Source organism: Ursus americanus, chromosome 12 (genome assembly GCF_024610735.1).
Source record: "Ursus americanus isolate L20-20 chromosome 12, mUrsAme1.1.p, whole genome shotgun sequence".
NCBI classification, from domain to species: domain Eukaryota; kingdom Metazoa; phylum Chordata; class Mammalia; order Carnivora; family Ursidae; genus Ursus; species Ursus americanus.
The window spans coordinates 5,509,951-5,533,560 of NC_142138.1; the positions used below are offsets into that span (position 1 = coordinate 5,509,951).

General features: G+C 37.6%; 1 protein-coding gene across 3 annotated transcripts in view; it reads right to left on the reverse strand.

Moving 5' to 3' along the window:
* Positions 1 to 23,610, reverse strand: part of STIL (STIL centriolar assembly protein) — a 70,253-nt gene that overhangs the window by 13,768 nt on the left and 32,875 nt on the right. For 2 of the 3 annotated variants that reach the window (XM_045799607.2, XM_045799605.2), the window contains exons 13-16: positions 21,701 to 21,866; positions 18,121 to 18,349; positions 4,534 to 4,741; positions 2,868 to 3,118 (exon numbers count right to left, since the gene is read on the reverse strand). In XM_045799607.2, the coding sequence (XP_045655563.2) occupies positions 2,868 to 3,118; positions 4,534 to 4,741; positions 18,121 to 18,349; positions 21,701 to 21,866 (854 nt within the window). The remainder of the gene's footprint in view (positions 1 to 2,867; positions 3,119 to 4,533; positions 4,742 to 18,120; positions 18,350 to 21,700; positions 21,867 to 23,610) is intronic. The other variant, XM_045799606.2, reaches the window with a different exon arrangement.

Consider the following 23,610-nt stretch of genomic DNA (forward strand, 5'->3'; position numbering starts at 1 on the left):
CTAAAGCATCTAAAAAACCAATCAAGTTCATTATATACTGAAAATTTATTATTTCCAATGTGTCACTGTGAAGACACTAAAACTGGGTAACCACTCTGAAGAAATAATTACTTAAAAACTGCCCCCCAAAATACGCAGTGTTCCACACAGATAGCAGGGTGATTTGTATATTCCAACATACATTATGTAGCCTCTATCGCACAGTATGGAGATAAAATCTTCAAAAATGCTAGCCTTATTCTCTTACGCTGTTGGTAGGAATGTAAATTGGAACAACTATTTTGGTGGGCAATGGCAGCAACTACCAAAACTTTAAATGCACATATCATTTGATTCTGCCTACTTGTAAGAATTTATCCAACAAATATACTTGTACAAGTTCCTGTAGAATGACGTTTACTTAGCATCATCCGAGATAAGAAATAAGAGATTCAGCCTAAAAGTCCATTAACAGAGGACAGGTTCACTATCTTATAGGACCGTGGGTACAACAGAACATTACGCAGCTGTTTAAATGCATGCAAAAGAACTGCATATACCTATAAAGAAAAGTATCTAAGACATAATTTTAAGCAAACAAAACAAGAGAAAACAAAAACAAATTGCAATACTCTTCACACCCATACGCACTTGAACATGCATGGAATATGTCTACAGAATACAAAAGAAACAGTTAAGAGAAGTAACCTTGGGAGGAGGGTCCAGACTGAGGAATTTGGGGAGTTGGAGCTTTTACATTTTACCTGATATTCTTGTGTGTTATTTAATACTTTCTTAAATCATGAGACCATGTTACTTTTGCAACTAGAAAACAATAAAAACAATTAACAGAAGACATGCTAATCTTAATATAATTTTCAGATTTTAAAAACAAGTCTGTGCTAAGTCGTCTCTTGATGAAGAGGAATCTGAACAGAAGAACATGGCCAATTGTAACTGGTAAGCAATAAGTAAGCTTTGTAGGACTCTACTGTTCAAAACACATTCCTAAGGAAAGGAATGTTTTTGCCTTTTAGATGGCACAACTGCCTAACTGAATATCCAGTAGCTGACAAAGACCCTGTCACCTCCAGGAAGACCTTCCAGACACCAGAAATGAGTAAGAATTCATTTCTTTCTCCGAGACTCCCAGCGCATTTTGTTGGCATCTTCACCCAGGACATCCCGCAGTATCTCTTATGTATGTAAAAACCACTCTCCTACTATAGGGTAGAGATGGTCTCTTAGTCATCACACACATAGTAGGCCCTGAATAAATGATGAATCACCTGAATTGAGTGGCAAGCTTATACCTTTTCTCATGAGATTGCTGCAATACAGCTAAAATTTTTTCATCTTTAAAAAAAATATATTTATCAGGGAGAGTGAGAAAGACAGCACGCACAAGCAGGGGGAGCAATAGGCAGAGGGAGAAGCAGGCTCCCTGCTGAGCAAGGAGCCCAATGCAGGACTCAATCCCAGGACCCCGAGATCATGACTTGAGCCAAAGACAGATGCTTAATTGACTGAGACAACCAGGTGTCCTCTAAAGTCTTTTCATCTTTTAAAACAAATTTTACACAACTATATGATGCAACTAATCTTTGACAAAGCAGGAAAGACTATCCAGTAGGAAAAAGACAGTCTCTTCAATGAGTGGTGCTGGGAAACTGGATAGCAGCTTGCAGAAGAATGAAACTGGACTGCTTTCCTACATCATACACAAAAAATAAATTCAAGATGGATGAAAGACCTAAATGTGAGCCAGGAAACCATCAAAATCCTAGAGGAGAACACAGGCAGCAACCTCTTTGACCTTGGCCACAGCAACTTCTTACTAGACACGACACCACAAGCAATGGAAACAAAAGCAAAAATGAACTAATGGGACTTCATCAAGATAAAAAGCTTCTGCACAGCAAAGGAAACGATCAACAAAACTAAAAGGCAGCCTACAGAGTGGGAGAAGATATTTGCAATGACATATCTGATAAAGGGTTAGCATCCAAAATCTACAAAGAAATTATCAAACTCAACACCCAAAAAACAAATGACCCACTTAAGAAATGGGCAGAAGACATGAACAGACACTGTTCCAAGAAAAGACATCCTGAAGGCTAAAGACACATGAAAAGATGCTAAACAATACTGATCATCAGGGAACTACAAATCAAACCGGTCAGAATGGCTAAAATTAACAACACAAGAAACAACAGGTATACTGTTGGTGGGAATGCAAACCGGTGTAGACAACTGGTGCAGCCACTCTGAGAACAGAATGGAGGTTCCTCAAAATGTTAAAAACAGAACTACTCTACGATCCAGTAACTGCACTACTAGGTATTTACCTAACAGATACAAAAATACAGAGTCGAAGGCCAACGAGAGCCAAGCTATGGAGAGAGCACAAAGGTCCACTGACCGATGAATGGATAAAGACGATGTGGTATATGTATAAAATGGAACAGTACTTAGCCATCAAAAAGAATGAAATCTTGCCATTTGCGACTATGTGGATGGAGCTAGGATATATTATGCTAAGTGAATTAAGTCAGAGAAAGACAAAGACCATATGATTTCATTCATATGTGGAACTTAAGGAACAAAATGAACAAACATGGGGGGGGAAAGAAAAAAAGAGGGAAACAAACCATAAGAAACTTAAAGATAGAGAAGAAACAGGGTTGATGGAGGGAGGTGGGTGTGAGATGGACTAAGTGGGTGATGGGTATTAAGGAGGGCATTTGTTATGATGAGCACTAGGTATTGTTTATAAATGATAATCACTGAATTCTACTCTAGAAACCAATATTGCACAGTAGGTTAATTAACTAGAATTTAAATAAAAATTTGAAAATAAATAAATAAATAACAACTTTGAAAGTTACCTGGCGTGATCCACTTTATGTGCATTTTTATTCACTTTAGTGGGAGAATCGATTTTTACTCCAAGGCTTCTTAGTTGTTTAAGGGTTGCATTAAGAACACAATCTTTGTCTGCCAGACCTGAATCATGTTTTTTTTTCTTTGTATGGTAAACATTTTGTGTTCTGGTGCATTCGTGGCTGATAATTACTGCTTTGGTAGATGGCTGCTCAGTTTCTTTGGAGGAGTTATTCAGTAGGTGGTTCACTTGACTCTAACGAAAAGAAAAAAGATTTATTTGAAAAACCACTATTAACAATCTAAGGAAACAAAAAATGTAAATAGCGCATAAGTAAGGCCAGAGAAAAGCAAAATAATATCTAGCCAAATTCTACAAAGAATCAAGTATATTTGGAAGTTTTTTTTATATTATGGGGTTTTTATAAAGGAAGCCCATTCAATGAATGATTTCATCAGACCCTAGAGGAAATTTAGAATGTTCAGAACTTGTTCATTTTAAAACTAACAGCTATAAAATCATTTGAATAGTACCTCAAATGTTTTCAAGGGTTTATAGTAACTATAAACCAAAGTTTTAAATCATGCTTTCATTTGAAAAATGGTAATGTCTCAGAGTTATAAATTAGATCTTTATGTTACTTTCAGAATTTGACTCCTCTCTTTTCTCCCTCTGAATGAGAATGACCTGGGATACTACCTCTGCCTTCCTGCCATTAGAGCACATTTCATTCCCTGAGCACACAGCTGCGAGCAGCAGTATAGGACCCAGCAGGCAAAGAGCAAGTACGTGTTCACTGATGAATACTTAGGGCGCTAGGAAGTATGGAGAAATCAAATGTTCCAAAGTCTACAGTTTGGATGGAAGTGACAGCCAGGGTCATTCAACCTTCAAGTCTTAGTTTATATTCTAATTTTTCCAAGATGACTAGATGACTATTTCATCCAACCAGAATTATCTCTTTTTATTCCATGCTGCCTTTGCTTTCAGTACTTCTCAGCCTATCCTATCATTGTTTGCTACTGGTATCCATGCGCTATTTTCTCCTAGGTTCTTAAGAGCAGTGACTATCATATTTATCTTTATATTACTCACTTTACTTAGTTCATCTTTTTTTTAAAGATTTATTTATTTTAGAGAGACAGTGCAATGGAGGGGGTGGGTAAGGGAGGAGGCAGAGGGAGAGAATCCTCAAGCAGACTCCCGGCTGAGTGCAGAGCCCAAACCAAGAGTTGGATGCTTAATGGACTGAGCCTCCCAGGCGCCCCTTTTTACTCAATTCACCTTCTTAGACTAAGCAAAGTAGTCAATAAAAATCTGTTTACATAATGCAACAAATATTACCATAAATATTCTCCTACTTTCCAATTTTCAAACTTTCTGCAAACTGTTCCTTATTTTTTCTGGTACTAACTTTACTTTGTTTTTTTGTTTTTGTTTTTTTAAGATTTTCCCCTGGCTATCTAAGTATCTGATGACTGGCATGCTTATAAAAAATTACTGAATTTAGGGTTATCATAATCATGAAAAGCTAAAAGAAATAAATTATGTATCATTAATTTGGGGAAAATCTTTTTATACCAAGGTCCCAATCAGTTTAAAGACAGGAGAGGCTTAACTAGCCTACCCTAATCATCTCAGAAAAGATGAAATGTATTACATTTTCTTACCAATAAATCCTGGTATATTTTCTGATTATCTGATGGTTGATGAGGCAAGGGTTGCATTACTTGCTCAATTTTTGGTTCCCCTGATGTTACAGAGTTGTTACTGGCACCCTCTGTTGGTCCACTCTGTAAGCACATGCTTACATTCTCTGCCAGCATGGAATTCGGAAAGAACACAGGCGCATCTTTTCTCACAACGGGAGAAGAACTGCTTGAAAGGATATAAATAATGTGTCCGTTATCAAGATACCTTTAACATATATTTGAAGTGCAGTAACTCTGAAATAAAGGGATAAGACTCAAACAGCATTCTGGTTTGTATTTTCAACTCTCATCTTGACAGGCTGCACATAAACCAGATCGTAGCACCTTTTTAAGTCATGTTATTTATATTCAGACAACTTTTTTTTTTTATTTTAAAGATTTTATTTATTTATTCGACAGAGATAGAGACAGCCAGCGAGAGAGGGAACACAAGCAGGGGGAGTGAGAGAGGAAGAAGCAGGCTCATAGCGGAGGAGCCTGATGTGGGGCTCGATCCCACAACGCCAGAATCACGCCCTGAGCCGAAGGCAGACGCTTAACCGCTGTGCCACCCAGGCGCCCCCAGACAACTTCTTTTTTTGAAAGCTGGCAAACAACCTATTGATTTCTCCTGAACTTGATGCAAGTATTTAAAGATTTTAAATACATTATTTGTTTATTTTAAGTTTTAAAATATAGTTAAGATCCCTGGCAGGGGATGCCTGGGTGGCTCAGTTGGTTAAGCGTCTGCCTTTGGCTCAGGTCATGATCCCAGGGTCCTGGGATCGAGCCCCGCATCAGGCTCCCTGCCAGGGAGCCTGCTTCTCCCTCTCCCTCTGCATGCCGGTTCCCTTGCTTGTGCTCTTGCGCTCGCATTCTCTGTCAAATGAATAAATAAAATTAAAAAAAAAAAAAGATCCCTGTCAAATAAGAGTTCATAAACTGCCATTTAGAATCACATTATATATTTGGCAGATTTCTTTCCTTCTTTATGCTTTAACATATTTCTCAAATTTTATACAATGAGCATTTATTACTTTCAAATTTAGTATATATATATTTTTAAATTTACTATGGAAAGCAATATTAAAAAACGCTTCTTAGCAACAATGTGGCTATTGTAGAGAAAGGTAATAATAAATATTAGCTAGCAGAAAGCTTATTACAGGCCAGGTACTGTTTCAAGTGCATCCTCTTACAAAATCCTTACCAAAAAGACCTGTAAGATAGATACTATACATTATGCCTATTTGATAGATGAGGAAATTGAGGCACAGAGAGGTTAGCTAACTGTTCAAAGTTATACCAAATATGAAGAAAATAAAACTCACAGATACTACATATTCTGCCTACTTGACAGATAGATAAGATAGATTTGACAGATACTACATATTATGCCTATTTCACAGATAAGGAAATTGAGGCACAGAGGTTAGTTAACTGCTCAAAGTTATATCAAATATAAAAAAATAAAACTCATAGTTTCAATTTTTAAGATTTTATTTATTTACATGAGAGAGAGAGAGAGATAGCAAGAACGGGGTTAAGACAGAGGGAGAGAGAGAAGACAACTCCCCACTGAGCAGGGAGCCTGACCTGGGGCTCGATCTCAGGACCCTGAGATCATGACCTGAGCTGAAGGCAGACGTTTAACCAACTGAGCCACCTAGGTGCCCTGCATTCATAGTTTAATACCTAGAGAAAACCACTATTAACATTTTAGAGTACTTTCATCTGTACTTTTTTTCTTACAGGTAGTATTTTCTCTGAAAAGCTATACCATACCAAAGGTAGTTTTGGAGGCTGCTTTTTAAAACCTAACATTATATATCATAAGTATCTTTTCATTTCACTAAATATTCTTTTTTTTTTTTTTAAAGATTTTATTTATTTATTTGATAGAGATAGAGACAGCCAGCGAGAGAGGGAACACAGGCAGGGGGAGTGGGAGAGGAAGAAGCAGGCTCATAGCAGAGGAGCCTGATGTGGGGCTCGATCCCAGAACGCCGGGATCATGCCCTGAGCTGAAGGCAGCCGCTTAACCGCTGTGCCACCCAGGCGCCCCTCATTTCACTAAATATTGTTAAAAACAAATTTTGTAACATAGTATTTCATTTTATAGGTATAATTTTTCTAACCATACATCTCTTCTTTAAAACTCAGCTTATTTCCAATTTTTCCCATATTGCTTAATATTTTTTTTAGAGAGGGGGGCAGAGGCAGAGAGAGAATCTTAAGCAGGCTCCACGCCCAGTGTGGAGACTGACACGGTGCTTGATCTCATAACCCTGAGATCAAGACCTGAGCTGAAATCAAGAGTTAGACGTTTAACCAACTTGAGCCACCCACATGCCCCCCATACTGCTTAATTTGAACTTGATATGAAGTACCCAGTACCCACTGGGTATATGATAAGCTCAGTAAATATTAGCTGAAATGAATATCTATAAAATACTAGTTAAGATATAATTCTAAGAAAAAAAATCAATAAATTTGACCACATGAAGTAAAAAATTTTTACACAGCAAAAAAAACAGTCAAAAGACAACTGACAAATTGGAAAATAATCACGACATACATTACAAAGAGCTAACATCTCTAATAAATAAGAACAAAGGACCTAAAACTCTAGTAGAAAAACGGTGAGAGACATAAACTAACAATTCACAAAAATATGGCAATAACTCTCAACATGAAGAAGTGATCCAAGTCATTCATAATTTTTAAAATGAAAATTAAAACACCATCAATACCATTTATCACCTATTAAACTGGTAAAATTTGTTAAATATGGCAACATATTTTGTTGCACAGCTGTGGGAAAACAGGTAATCTCATCCATTGCTGCTGAGACGGTAAACTGGTACAACCTCTTGCAGGGAAATTTGGTAACACTTAACAAAATTACATATGCACTTAACTTTGGATGCAAAAATCCCACTTCTGAAACAATTCAAAAATACACATGGTACCAGATAATGACTATAGCAATGCCTGTAATTGAAAAATACTGGAAACAGTCTATTTTTTTATTTTATTTTTTTAAAGATTTTATTTATGTATTTGAGAGAGAGCGAGCACGCGTGCACAAGCAAGGGGGGGAGGAGAGGGAGAAGCGGGGCTCAATCCCAGGACCCGGGACCCTGGGATCATGACCTGAGCTGAAGGCAGATGCTTAACCAACTGAGCCACCCAGGCACCCCCTGGAAACAGTGTAAATACTCACGAGTAGGAGAGTGTTTATTAAACTGTGGCACAACCACATAGTGGAGTACTATATAGCCATATAAAGAAAGATCTCTAGGACTGATTTGGAGTAATTTCCAGTACATACTGTTAAGGGAAAAGAGAAAAGTTAAAAAAAAAAACCTATGCATGCTACGTTTCTACACTTCATATAGAAAGAAGCATTATAAGAAAATACAGACACATTTGCTCATTTGTGCAAAAGAAATACAAGAAAGTTAATCCAGTAACTAAAGAGATTGGTTATCTAAAGGAGATGGGTGGGAAAAGGGATAGGAAAAAGGGGGATTTGGGAACAGGATGGCAGGAATGAGAAGGGAACAACACTTCTTTGAGTATATACCTTTTTTAAAAATCTAATTTGGTCTGTTAAAATCACAGTAATGTTTCAGATACCTAAAGAACAACCAAAATCAACCAGAATATGGAACGGCCCTCAAGTGGAATACAAGCTGTAACAAACCAACCTAACAGTATTACAAGCAAATAACAGAACCACATAAGGAAATGCAAAAGAAAATAACCTACCTGAATAACTATGGAAAAAGGTATTTTCATTGGATATTGTAAGGTTAAAGATAAAAAGAATTACAAACAAATATACATACTCTAGAAAATCCATTTCAGAATTCTTAGCAATTCTGAAATTACTTTATGTGTATACTAGAATTGAACAAATAAGTAACTATAGTGTACGTGAACTGTTGGGGAAAGAAGGTACAAATAAGAAAAAGAGATGTGTTGGATTGGAATCAGAGGACTGGTATGAAGTCAAGGCTTTTCAGATAAAGATAGATATGTGCAGAAATAAATAAGGATGTAGTATGTGTATCCTAAGAGGGCCTAGAAGCACACATACAAAGTAGCAATGATATACCTACTGCTCAGATCTTTCTTCTAAAATACGTTCTCTGATACCATTGCTCCTGGTTTCTGTAGTTGATTCCAGTGTTGGGGCAGGGAAAACACAAGATGAGCCTGGAACATCTTGTGGTGCCAAAAAATAAGAACACACTTGAAAAAGGATGAGTCCTTTTCCAAAGGAAACAGAAGCCAATCTAAAAGAGCTCCCAAAGACCAAAACTGGAACAATTTAAGCAAATAAAATAAATAATAGTTTGAATTATAACTTGTAGAATAAAAGAAATGTCCAGGAGTCTACACTGACACAAATAAATGAATACAAAAGCAGAGAAGAAGGAAAACAGCTTCTTCTTACAGAAGAAATCTAATTTACAAATGTAGAAGGAATGAGGAAAATACAAAATCATCAGTAGTCAAATACTATGGCAATCATTGTGACAGGCACATCTATATAGATGGATGCTAAAATCAGAGGGAGAAAGCTCAAGAAGAGAATATTTACAGTTTCAAAGTATCTGCCTCAAGGTATTTATTAAGTACAAAGGGAAAATTCTTAACTTTATAGTGATAAAAACTAGCAGACGTCACCTTAACTGAGCATTCAAAGTTAATAACATATGTGACATCATGTAACCCACTGATAGGATACACTGAGAGGGCAGGGCCACAACACCTCTTTGTGGCAATCTTGTCAAAAATGCAAAGCTTCAATTTAATAATGAGAAAGTATCAGACAAACCCAAATTAAAAGAGACATTCTACAAAATAACTGACTCATCAAAGTGTCAAAGTGAAAAGGCAAGAAAAGATTGAGGATCTGTCACAGACTGGACTAATGAGACATAATTAATAAATCAATGTGAAATCCTATATTGGTTCCTGGAACAGTAAAGCACATTATTGGAAAAACTGGTACAATTAGAATTTGCAGTTTAGTATAGTTTTGTACCAATGTTAATTTCCTGGTTTTGATCATTTTACTATGGTTATATACGGTGTTAACATTAGGGAAACCTGGGTGAAAGCCATTATTTTTCTAACTTTTCAGTAAACCTAAAATTTCAAAATAAAAATGCTTAAGGCAAGATATAATTCTATATTTAGTTTCCTTTTCTCAAATAAAATTTGATTAAGAAGTCTGAGATCAGAGCACCTGGGTGGCTCAGCGGGTTAAGTGTCTGCCTTGAGCTCAGGTTGTGATCCTAGGATTCTGGGATCAAGCCCTGCATCGGGCTCCCTGCTCAGTGAGGAGCCTGCTTCTCTCTCTCTCCCCCCTGCTCGTGCTCTCTCTCTCTCTCAAATAAATACATAATACCTTAAAAAAAAAAAAAGGTTAAAAAAAAGTCCGAGATCCTGAAGAATAACAAAAATATAATGCACAAATATTTTAACAAATAATAAAATTTACAAATAGAGATTATTATAATCAGCATTTAGTATCGCAGACACAAAGACACACTGTTCTTAAAATCAGGAAGCAGCTCTCCAAGTCACCCAGTCCACCCCACCCCTTCCTTAAGATGAAAATGCACTTAAACCAGTAAAGACCCCTGTGAATTTATCCTAAACTCAAAAGAACTTCAGTGAAATTATGTTGTATAATTTCCTTTAGTATCCAAATTTAGTATACTTAATACCAAGAATTAAATCTTAAAAAAAAATTTTTTTTTAGTATAGTTGACACATAATGTTACATCAGTTTCAGGTATAACGAAGAATTAAATCTTTTCTTTTTTTAAGATTTTATTTATTTATTTGACCAAGAGAAAAAGCGAGCACAAGCAGGGGCAGAGCAACAAGCAAAGGGAGAAGCAGGCTCCCACTGAGCAGTGAGCCCCATGCGGGACTCAATCCCAGGGCCCTGGGATCATGACCTGAGCTGAAGGCAGATGCTTAACCAACTGAGCCACCCAAGCGTCCCAAGAATTAAATCTTATACACAGAGAAAAAGTACCTGTTTAAAAACCTTAAGTAGAAGAAATATTTGCAAATTATGCATCTGATTAGGAGTTAATATCTAAAATATATAAAGAACTCCAACTCAACAACAAAAAGTCAAATAACCTAATTAATTAAAATGGGCAAAGGACATTTCTTTCCAAAGATGATATAAAACGGCCAATAGGTATATGAACAAACGCTCAACATCAGTCATCATGAGAGAAAAATGCGAATCAAAAACAATGAGCTATCACCTCACACCTGTTAAAATTGCTACTACAAAAAATCGCAGAAAATAGTAAGTGTTGGCAAGCAAAACCCTTTGCACTGTTGGTGGAACTATAAAATGACTGAATCTACTATGGAAAACAGTCTGGAGGTTCCTCAAAAAGTTAAAAGTACAACTACCTTGTGATCCAGCAATCCCACTTCTGGGTATATATCCAAGAACCAAAAGCAGGGTCTTAAAGAGATACTTGCACACCCATATTCACAGCAGCGTTATTCACAATAGCCAACAGGCAGAAGTAACCCGAATGTTCACTAATGGATGAATGGATAAACAAAATGTGGCATATACATACAATGGAATGTTATTGTTTTAGAAAGTAAGGAAATCCTGTCACGTGCTACAACACAGATGAACTTGGAGGACATTACACTAAGTGAAATAAGGCACTCATAAAAAGACAGATATTGTATGATTCCACTTACACGAAATATCTAAAGTAGTCAAATGCAGAGAAACAGAAAGTAGAATGATGATTACCCGGGGCTGAGGGGGAGGAGAAAGGGAAGTTGTTCTTTAATGGGTACAGAGTTTCAGATTTACAAGATGAAAAAGGTCTGAAGATCTGTTTTACAACAATGTTAAGTGTACGTAACATTACCAAACTGTACATTTGAACATCATTAAGATGGTAAATTTTATGTTATGTATTTTTTTTTAAAGATTTTATTTATTTATTTAACAGAGACAGCCAGTGAGAGAGGGAACACAAGCAGGGGGAGTGGGAGAGGAAGAAGCAGGCTCCTGGCGGAGAAGCCTGATGTGGGGCTCGATCCCATAACTCTGGGATCACGCCCTGAGCCGAAGGCAGATGCTTAACGACTGCGCCACCCAGGCGCCCCTATGTTATGTATTTTTTACCAAAACAACAAAACAAACAAAAACCTTGAATGATTTATTAAAACAAACACAATTCCTTATTCTACCAACCAAAGCTCTCCAAAATTTGGTAGCCAATTTGGCTTTCCCTTTGCTTTCCCTTTGTTCCCCAAACATCAAATTGAACCTTTATCTTCAACCATGTTAACTAATTTCACTTTAATGAAATCATCAAAACTCTCAGAGAAGCAGAAATCTAGTCTTTATAGAGATTTTATGGCTTTTTGGGAAATTACTTGTACTAAGCAGGATATTTATCATCCAAACATTTGCAAAGCACTTTGTTTTTAAGGAGAGTCCCCCCCCCCCCACAAATAAATAAATAAATAAGTCGTGTCAGTTACTGAGTTTGCCTTACTCCATCTTTATGTTTTTTTTTTAAAGATTTTATTTATTTATTTGACAGAGATAGAGACAGCCAGAGAGAGAGGGAACACAAGCAGGGGGAGTGGGAGAGGAAGAAGCAGGCTCATAGCAGAGGAGCCTGATGTGGGGCTCGATCCCACAACACCGGGATCACGCCCTGAGCCGAAGGCACACGCTTAACTGCTGTGCCACCCAGGCGCCCCTGCCTCACTCCATCTTTAGCTAAATGATAACAGTAATTAGGAACTAAGTGCTTTACATATATTAACTTATTTAACCCTTACAACAATCCTGAGATAGGTGCTTTTATTGTCTCCATTTACAGATGAGAAAACCAAGTCATCCATAAATTATGAAACCTGCCTATGTTCACAGTGCTGTGATTCAAATCCAGGCAGTCTGGCACCTGAGCCCATCATCTTAATCATAATCACTCAGCTACACTGCATTTTCAAGAATTTTAAAATACCAGGGTGCCTGGGTGGCGCAGTCGTTAAGCGTCTGCCTTTGGCTCAGGGCGTGATCCCAGCATTCTGGGATCGAGCCCCACATCAGGCTTCTCCGCTAGGGGCCTGCTTCTTCCTCTCTCACTCCCCCTGCTTGTGTTCCCTCTCTCGCTGGCTGTCTCTGTCAAATAAATAAAATCTTTAAAAAAAAAAAAATTTTTTTTAAATACCTGTTTCGTTGTTTCACCTAGTAAGCAAAAACAAAAGAAAAATAAAAGAACCAAAACATTAAAGACTTTAACCTCAAAAGATTTAAGATTAAAACAAAATTTTATTTTATTTATATATATTTTTAAAAGATCCTATTCTTAAGTAATCTCTACACCCAATGTGGGGCTTGAACTTACAACCCTGAGATCAAGAGTCAATGCTCTACCAACTAAGCCGGCCAGGCACCTCGAAACAAAATTTTAAAAGATGATTCTAATATGACAAGTATTAGTAGGTATGTCTGAAGTATGACTTCTAAAGAAAAATAGGATTTTTTTCAAATGAAAGTCTCTATAAATACCACATACCACTGCTCTTCACTGGGAAAAAGCTTTCAGTTACCAATTATGCTTTGAGGCAAATAAATTTATCCCTCACAGACTGCTTTAACATCCGAAAAAAGATTTAGGAAGACTATCCAAGGGGGACAGGAACCCAGGTGGCTAGGTGCCATGTATGAACACTTAGCAGTGGGAAGCACAGCATGAATCAGAACACATATTTGGGAAGAATCCTATAGAATCACTAAAACCACTACAGAAAACAATGAAGTCGTATTTAATCCAAATCAATACATTATGCTGAAGATCAGATTTACATCTAGTTATGTGTTGGAATCAATAGAGCTGATTAGCTGCCCTGAAAAAGCAATTAACTACCTTCTACCAATTAACTCAGATAGGTTTCTTAAGTTAAAAACCACAATGGTTTGGAGATGTTTAAGTTCTGACTTAGAAACTATTTCAGGAGAAAACCCCCATAATTCTAGAAAGAAGTCTGCAGTTTACAGAAGTCAAGGAGGATAAATAAGGATAACCATAGTTAGTTCCTCTTTGTTCTCAGTTATTTTTTAAGTTGTTTTATTTATTTAAGTTATCTCTACACCCAACGTGGGGCTCAAATTCACGACCCTGAGGTCAAGAGTAACATGCTCTTCCGACTGAGCCAGCCAGGCACCCTTTTTCTGTTTCTAAAATTATTCCAAATAAAATGTGGACTTATCCTGGGACTCACCTTAAATTGCTCTTCCTATCAATTGAACCCATACAAAATAGGTAATATGGGGACCATACACTGGGTCAAGTTCTAAAGATATAGAAATTGGGGCGCCTGGGTGGCTCAGTCGGTAAAGTGTCTGAGTTCAGCTCAGGTCATGATCTCGGAGTCCTGGGATAGAGCCCAGCCTTGGGCTCCCTGCTCAGCAGGGACTCTGATTCCCCCTCCGCTCCTGCTCTCTCACTTTCTCTTGCTCAAATAAATAAAATCTTTAAAAAAAAAAATACAGAAATGAATATGATCCCTGTCCTATAGGAATTCAATTTAACGGGGGAGACATATTTACATACCTCTTTTAATACATTGTGGTACATACTACGAGAATTTAATTATATGATTAAAACATATACATACTGAGCAAAGGAGATAAATGTTTCTAGTTTTCTGGAGGAACATGTTTATTGTTTTAATCATTATGATAATCAGAATAATTTAAAATGACAAATATTAGAGGACACAAAGAAATAGAAAAGCATTCCATGCTCATGGATTGGAAGAACAAACACTGTTAAAATGTCTATACTACCCAGAGCAATCTACACATTTAATTTTTTTTTTTTTTAAAGATTTTTATTTATTTATTTGACAGAGATAGAGACAGCCAGCGAGAGAGGGAACACAAGCAGGGGGAGTGGGAGAGGAAGAAGCAGGCTCATAGCGGAGGAGCCTGATGTGGGGCTCGATCCCATAACGCCGGGATCATGCCCTGAGCCGAAGGCAGACGCTTAACCGCTGTGCCACCCAGGCGCCCCTACACATTTAATTTAATCTCCATCAAAATACCACCAGTATTTTTCACAGAGCTAGACCAAGTAATCCTAAAATCTGTATGGAATCACAACAGACCATGAATAGCCAAAGCAATTCTGAAAAAGAAAAACAGAACTGGAGGCATCACGATTCCAGACTTCAAGCTCTATTAACAAACCTGTAATCATCAAGACAGTATGGTACTGGCACAAAAAGAGACACATAGCTCAATGGAACAGAACAGAGAACCCAGAAATGGACCCACAACTATATGGTCAACTAAGCTCTGAAAAAGCAGGAAAGACTATCCAGTAGGAAAAAGACAGTCTCTTCGATGAATGGTGCTGAGAAAACTGGATGGCAACTTGCAGAAGAATGAAACTGGACCACCTTCTTACACCATACACAAAAAATAAATTCAAGATGGATGAAAGACCTAAATGTGAGATAGGAAACCCTCAAAATCCTAGAGGAGAACACAGGCAGCAACCTCTTTGACATCAGCCATAGCAACTTAATAGACACGCCATCACAGGCAAGGGAAACAAAAGCAAAAAGGACCTATTGGGACGTCATCAAGATAAAGAGCTTCTGCACAGCCAAGGAAACAGTCAACAAAACTAAAAGGCAGCCTACGGAGTGGGAGAAGGTACTTGCAGATGCCATATCTGATAGCGTTAGTATCCAAAATCTATAAAGAACTTATCAAACTCAACACCCAAAAATAAATGACCCAGAATGGGCAGAAGACATGAATTGACATGGTTCCAAAGAAGACATCCAGACGGCTAAAGACACATGAAAAGATGCTCAGTGATAATACTCATCATCAGGGAAATACAAATCAAAACCAGGATAAGATACCAGCTCACACCTGCCAGAGTGGCTAAAATTAATAACACAAGAAACAACAGGTGTTGGCGAGGATGCGGAGAAAGGGGAACCCTCTTGCACTGTTGGTGGGCATGCAAACTGCTGCAGCCGCTCTGGAGAACAGTATGGAGGTTCCTCAAAATGTTAAAAAGAGAGCTGCCCTACGATTGAACAATTATATTACTAGGTATTCACCCAAAGGATACAAAAATAAGATTGGAAGGGGTACATGCACCCCAATGTTTACAGCAGCATTATCAACAACAGCCAAGCTATGGATATTGACTGATGAATGGATAAAGATGTGGTGTGTGCGTAGGAGCACGCACGCGCACGCACGCACACACACACACACACACACACACACACACACAGGAATATTACTCAGCCATCAAAAAGAATGAAATCTTGCCATTTACAACAACATAGATGGAGCTAGATTGTATTATGGTAAGTAAAATAAGTCAGTGAGAGAAAGACAAATACCATATGATCTCACTCATATGTGGAATTTAAGAAAGAAAACAGATGAATATATGGAAAGGGGGAAAAGAAAAAAAGGAGAGAAGGAAACAAGCCATAAGGGACCCTTAACAACACAGAACAAAGCAAGGGTTGATGGAGGGAGTTGGGTGGGGGATGGACTAGATGGGTATTAAGGAGGGCACTTGTGATGAGCACTGGGTGTTATATATAAGTGATGAATCACTGAATTCTACTTCAGAAACCAATATTGCATTGTATGTTAACTACCTAAAATTTAAATTAAAAAATAAGTAAAAATAAAATGTACCTAAAAAGTATCAAGTAAAAAAAAAAAAGGTCAAATATTATCACAGGGCTTATAATTTAAAAAAAATAATCAGTTGTCTGCCCCATGTCACCCCACCACCAAATTCACCTCTTTTAACTATTATATATGGTGTTTTACGCCTACATCATTCCTCTACCTTCTCATTTATTTATTCTGCACCTGATTCCTTCTAGCACTTCCACAAGTCCAAGCTCCTTCATCTCACTTGGGTTGGCTTTTACTATACTAACCAGTTCCCTACTTCCACTCTAAACTCCTTCAGTTCATTTGCCACAGAACAGCTATTTAAAAAACGAAACATCAGATCATACCACTCTTTTGTCTAAAATCCTCCCTGGATTTAATGAGCACAGAATAAATTCAAAGCTCCTTTTTACATCCTACAAAGCCCCCACATAATTTGGCTCCTGCCTATATCCTTGACCCCATTTCCTATAAGCACGCTCTCTTGAGCACTTTGCCTTCTCTCTCCCCTCTCCTCCCTTCACCCCTCCCTCTCCGTCACTGTGTCTAGCCACAATGGCTTTCCTAATTGTTTCCTGAGCTGTCAAGCTCCTGCACACCTCAGGGTCTACACCTGCCATTTCTTCTACCAGGAGCACTCTTCATGTGTTCTCAGAGCTGGCTCCTTCTCATCATTCTACTCACTGCTCAAATGTTACCACCTCAGGGAAGGCTTCCTTTACCATCCCCTACTTAATATATCCCTCACTCCCATGCCACCACCCTAGGTACACCCCACTTGATCACCCTGGTTTATTTTTTTCAGAGCAGTTGTCATTATATGAAATTAAATTATTTGTTACTTATATGGTTACTGTTTGTCTCTGCAAGTCATGGAAATTCCATGAAGTTAGCAACTTTTCCTAACCTACTGCTCAATCTCTAGGGCCTAGTTCTGTGGCAGCACTTATCAGAAGCTCAAAGATATTTGAATTTCTTTCCTAATTTCCTGAGGATCTAAATTACTTTGAAATCCTTGCTTAATAATAATAAAAACTTCATGAAAAATTTCAAACACAGGAGAGAATAGTCTAACAAACCATTATACACAGTTTTAACAATTACCTACTTCCAGTGGGCACCTGGGTGGCTCAGTCAGTTGAGCAGCTGACTCTGGATTTCGGCTCAGGTCATGATTTCAGGGTCCTGGAATGGAGCCCCATGTAGGACTCCACACTCAGCACAGAGTCTGCTTGGGGTTCTCTCTCTCCCTCTCTCTCTCTGCCCCAAGCCTCCCCCACCCACCCTGCTCATATGCACTCTCTAAAATAAATGAATAAATCTTTTTTTAAAAAATTACCTACTTAAAATCAATCTTACTCCAATTACACCCCTAGCCATTTCATCTTCCACAAGCTATTTTTTTTCTCACCAGGTTACTTTGAAGTAAATCTCAGAAATAAATTCTTATATATATATATATTTATATACATACTCGCAACATGCAGAATCCTTAAAAATTTACAAAATTCAGGGCCCCATTTCCACCTGGGGCCTAGTTATCAGAATCTCTACGGTGAAGCCTAAACTCATGTACGTCTGAAATTTTCTTCAGATGTTCTGATTCAGCTAGACTGTAACACATCCAATGACTGACATCTGGGAACAGTTCTAGAAGGGCCAGAATTGTCAGTTACATAAGAACCATATCAGAAAAGACACTACCGAAAATACTATTCACAAAACAGTTTCTGAGTTAAAACACCAAAAGAATATTAGAATTTAAAAAGAAAAAAAGGAGGATCAATGTAGAATCAAAGACATCTTACTTGGATACAGAAAGTGGCTGATTAAATTCTTCCACAGCAATGTTGCTTTCTTCAAAGCTGGGAATATCAACTGCTTTTAATGAAGAAGCGCTACCTGGAGGACTTGTGACTTCATTATTAATATCAACAGAAAAATTCATGTCCTCACTGGAAATCTTGGTATCATCTTGCCTCAGCTGAGATTCAGGCTTTTGATCATCTCCGGCTACATTCCAAAACAAGCTGGCACCTGGAGATTAAATGATTAACCAGATACTGAAACAAATATACTACTATAAAAATAATCCTCTGACAAACCTCTAAGTAAGACTAACTGTATTTTTGTAGCACAATTACCTAGAAATGTTTTCAGATTATATCCTCTCAGAAATGCCATAAAAGGTTAAGGTGAAAAGCCAGAAAACTGGTGTACAAAGTGGGGGGGGGGGCGCCTGGATGGTTCAGTTGGTTAAGTGTCTGACTCTTGGTTTCAGCTCAGATATTGATCTCAGGGTCGTGAGTTCAAGCACACTGCGTTCCACACTGGGCATGGAGCCTACTTAAAAAAGAAAAACAACAAAAAACAACGGGGGACAAAGGGAACAAGGGACATTCTGGGCCCTGTCTCTTCAAGAAGTGTGGCTCTCAAATGATGTATTTCACATATAAAGATTCTGAATACAATTTAGGGTGTATGTGTGTGTACAGAAAACTGTTCTGAAAAACAAGGGAAAACATATAAAATAACTAGTCCCTAGGCTCTCTGATTTCTATCTTTAAATATAATATTTATGAGAATACTCAAGGACATATCAGACATACGTAACATCAGGCAAGTATTTAAAAATCAAATGTTTGGGGTCCTTGGCTGGCTCAGTCAGTTAAGCATCCAACTCTTGGTTTTAGCTCAGGTCATGATCTCAGGGTCATGAGATGGAGCCCCATGACAGGCACCGTACTCAAAGAGAAGTCAGCTTGAGACTCTCTCTCCCTCTGCCCCTCCCCCCAAAGCTCACATGCACATGCTCTCTCTCTTTCAAATAGATAAATAAATCTTAAAAAAGAGGGGCGCCTGGGTGGCACAACGGTTAAGCGTCTGCCTTCGGCTCAGGGCGTGATCCCGGCGTTATGGGATCGAGCCCCACATCAGGCTCCTCCGCTGTGAGCCTGCTTCTTCCTCCCCCACTCCCCCTGCTTGTGTTCCCTCTCTCGCTGGCTGTCTTTATCTCTGTTGAATAAATAAAATCTTAAAAAAAAAAAAAATCTTAAAAAAGAAAGAAAAGAAAAAAGAAAAAAAGAAAAGAAAGAGAGAACGAACAATTATGAAAAAGCTACATAAGTGCTGCTAATCTTCTGGACTATTTACCAATACATACCTTCAGGAAATTAAGTATCATTGTAGAATAAACATGCTTTTAAAAGCCATTTAGTTCTAACAATTAGTAATAATGCTTTTTTCTGCATGTAAGTAATAACTACCCCAGGTTATCCAAGTTGAATAACTGAATATGAATCTATGAGGTTTCAAAATAGTTTCAGAATATAAGCTTAAACATGTAAATGACTTCATTCAATTATCTTTTATTCAGCACACATTATGATTTAGGCATCATATTAGCTAATGAGATACAATCATGGAATAAGGCAGTGTTCAAAATCCTAAAAGCTTATAGTCTAGGAGCAGATACAGATGAGAAGCAACTGTAATACAGTAAAAGTATAGCTTTTATAGGAGGAAACTGCACTTTTTTGGTGTGCTTGTTATGTATGTTTGGTTAGCTCACAATACCCACAGCTCCTTGTCCACTAACCCTCTACGACACACACAAACTTCCTCTGGGAACTGTCACCCCCACAATTAACGAAGGTGAGACTCCAGCAGGTGTGTCCCTATTACATGCTTCTCAACCCTCTTACCACTGAACCAGGGATTAAACCCTAATCCAAACTAGGCCATTCAGGTTCTCTGAATTTAAAAAAAGACTAAAGGACAGTAACCTGGTTTGTGTACATGGCTAAAACTGTGTAACACATACACTTTGAAACTTTGGGTGAGCCAGAAAAAACGAGTAGAAAAACTGAGTAAAAGAGCCATATAGTTGGATAGTCCTAATGGTATTCCAGTTTCTAGTTCTAGTTTTTTCCTGAAGTCAGCCCCACTCTTGGCTTTGGTTTTCATGAAACCACCTCATATCCTTCCGGTAAATTCCCCTTCCTTACTTAAATTATTTCAAAGTGGTTTACATTACTTGCAGCCAAAGAATCTTGACTAATACTCAGTAATATCTGACTTAAAAATGTACATGAGGCTCTTCTCCCCTCCCTCCTCGTTCCCCTCTACATGGACAGTTAAAAAATGGGTTCAGAGATAGAATATAGAAATCTGCCTTCCTTCTTTTTCTCCCTCTCAAATCTTTATTCTCCAGTCTCAAATCTTCATCTGTTCCTTTTATAAGTCTTAGGTCATCAACCAATCTCCACTCCTCAAATGTTTGGGTATCACCATCTTCATTTCCCAAAGTGGCTCAAAACACAAGATATTTAGACTGAACTCATCCTCTCCCTTTTGCTTCTCTAACTTGCCTTCCCTAGGTCATCTAAGCTGAAAATCCTGGAGTAACTTTTATTTTCATTTTTAGTAAACTTTCAATATTAGAATAATTCTAGATTTATAGAGAAGATAATACAGAGTTCCTGTATACTCCTCACCAGTTTGACCTGAAGTTAACATCTTACATTACCATGGCACATTTTTCAAAATCAAGAAACCAATATTAGTGCATTACAATTAACTAAATCTCCAGATTTTATTTGGATTTCACTGATTTTTCCACTAAGGTCCTTCTTCTGTTCCAGGATCCAAACCAGTAACGTTAGCACCCTACCTCTTCCAATTGCCACATCCAATTAGTTACCAAATCTTATCAACACCCTACACAACTCTTTCTCTTCATTCTTAACACCACCACCCTATGTACTAGGCATCTTGCTAGATCTTGGGGACATTCTTGAAGATCTCATGGTCTGGTAGTGAGCAAACATGTAACCAAATATATGTCATTTACATTATTAGTTGATTTTTCAAAAAGGCCTTCAATGTTGCTTACTGAATAAAGGAGACATTCGTTTTTGAAAGATGTAATAAAGGTTCTCCATAAAATAGGTCAGTACTAGACAATTCAGAGCCCTGTGTTTTCTCACTGTGCTCCTACTATTTTCTCTACCCATCCTGCTCTGCCATCTCTCCATTCCACCTACTAAAACCCTATGTACCCTTCAAGGCCCAGAATCAATACACGGCATAGATGAAACAAACCTTCCCTGATCCCTCAAACCACAGATGATTTTTGTTATAAGAATTGGGTCCAGTCTAGGAAAGAAGCAAAAATAATGCATTATGTCATGTGGTCTTCCATTTGTGTTCAGATATAGCTCTCTTTCATAAAGGGTAAAATTATACAAAGGCTTAAATAAGTGATACTCTCTTCACCTTGGCTTTGGTTCTGTTTCTACTATGCACCAATTTCAATGTAAAATTTTTAAAAGTGATATGAACAGCATTTTTTTAAATTCCTTACAAATAAAAAAAAAAAGAAACTACCTGTGCTCACAGCAATGCTTACACTTTTTCTCATGTGCAAGCCAGGGGAAGACTGTGCTTCCATGGAAACCAGCTCCATTTGTCTTGCAGCTTGCACCGTGTCCTCAGCAGAGGCTGTCTTAGGGGAACAGGGCTGCAGAGACTGTGCTTCCAATAAACGCTGAATCTGTATCAATTAAAAACATATTTTAAACTGGCAGCGAAGTAATCAACCAAACTGGCGGAAGAGTTTAAAAAATTACGAAGTGCCCCAATTATAAATAACTGACTTTTAACTCTATTTTCTCACAATTCAGTTAGATCACACCATAAAACTTATTCAATGCAGAAATCACCATCCTTCATTATTAAAAAGCACTTAAGCAGGCTAAGTATGAATTTTATTTATTTTTTTAAAAAGTAAACTCTATGCCTGACCTGGGGCTCTAACTTAGAACCCAGAGATCAAGAGTTGCATGTTCTACTGACTGAGCCAGCCAGGTGCCCCATGGCTAAGTGCAAATTTAAAAGTGAAAACATAAAGATATCTAAACTGGCATTCATAAATTGACACTTGTGTAAAAAAGCCTGAATGTTAACACTTCAAATCAGTATTTCATTCCTAGTCCACTTACAAATCAAAATTAAGATAAGAGCTATATTCTAACTCCTTACCATATAGTGAACATTTTTACACAGGTTCTTCTTATAAAGGTTAATCAGAATAGCCCATATTTGGCCATGCTAAAACTGGAATTATTAATAACAGTAGCAAACACTGAGTGCTTCCTGTTTTACAAGACACTGTAGTAAGAGCTTTTATGTATGATTATTACAATCCACCCCATAAAGAATATACTACTATTAAACACACTTCACAGATAAAAAAAAACTTGAGAAATTAAAGTTACTTGCCCAGGTCATGTAACTAACAAGTAGCAAAGCTGAGGTTCAAACACCAAAAGTTTCCCCTGTTCCTTTTAAAACTAAAATATAACTCACATACCATAAAATTCATCCCTTCAAAGTATACAAGTAAGTGGTTTTTAGTAAATTTGCTACAAAGTTTGTAACCATCACCACCATCTAATTCTAGAACCTTTTCATTAATCCCCTGAAAAAACCTATACCCACTAGTGGTCACTCTCCATTGCCCACACTCAGCCTCTGGCAACCACTAATCTACTTTCTGTCTTTACAGATTTCCCTATTCTGGACATTTTACATAAATGAAACCACACAATATGTGGCCTTGCATCTTTTTTCTTTCACTCAGCATAACATTTTCAAAGCACATCCGTGTTGTACCTATCAGTACTTTATGGTTGAATAATATCCCAGTGTATGGATATGTCACATTGTGTTTACCCATTCATCAGTTGATGGACATTGGACTGTTTTCACTTTTGGCTGTTATAGATAATGTTGCTATGAACATTTTTGTACAAGTTTTTATGTGAGCATATTTTTTCATTTTTCTTGGGTATATACTTACGCATGGAAAAGCCTCCCTTTTTAAACGCTGTGATTTTCTATTTCCCTATAAATTATACTATTGTGGGGATGCCTGGGTGGCTCAGTTGGCTAAGCGCCTGCCTTTGGCTCAGTTCATGATCCCAGTGCCCTGGGATCAAGTCCCTCATCGGGCTCATTGCTCAGCAGGGAGCCTGCTTCTCCCCCTGCCTGCCACTCCCCCTACTTGTGCGCTCGCTCTCTGACAAATAAATAAAATCTTAAAAAAAATTATACTATTGTGTTCAATTCATGTCATTAATTTCAGCAAATTACCTTTACTAATACAGGAAAATATAAATTATCAACAAATTATTAAGATCAGTAGAAATATAACTTGTGTTAATAATACAAAATGGCATATGTACTTACAGTGGTTTATAATGTGGACTTTGGTGTCATGAGGATATAAGTTTAAA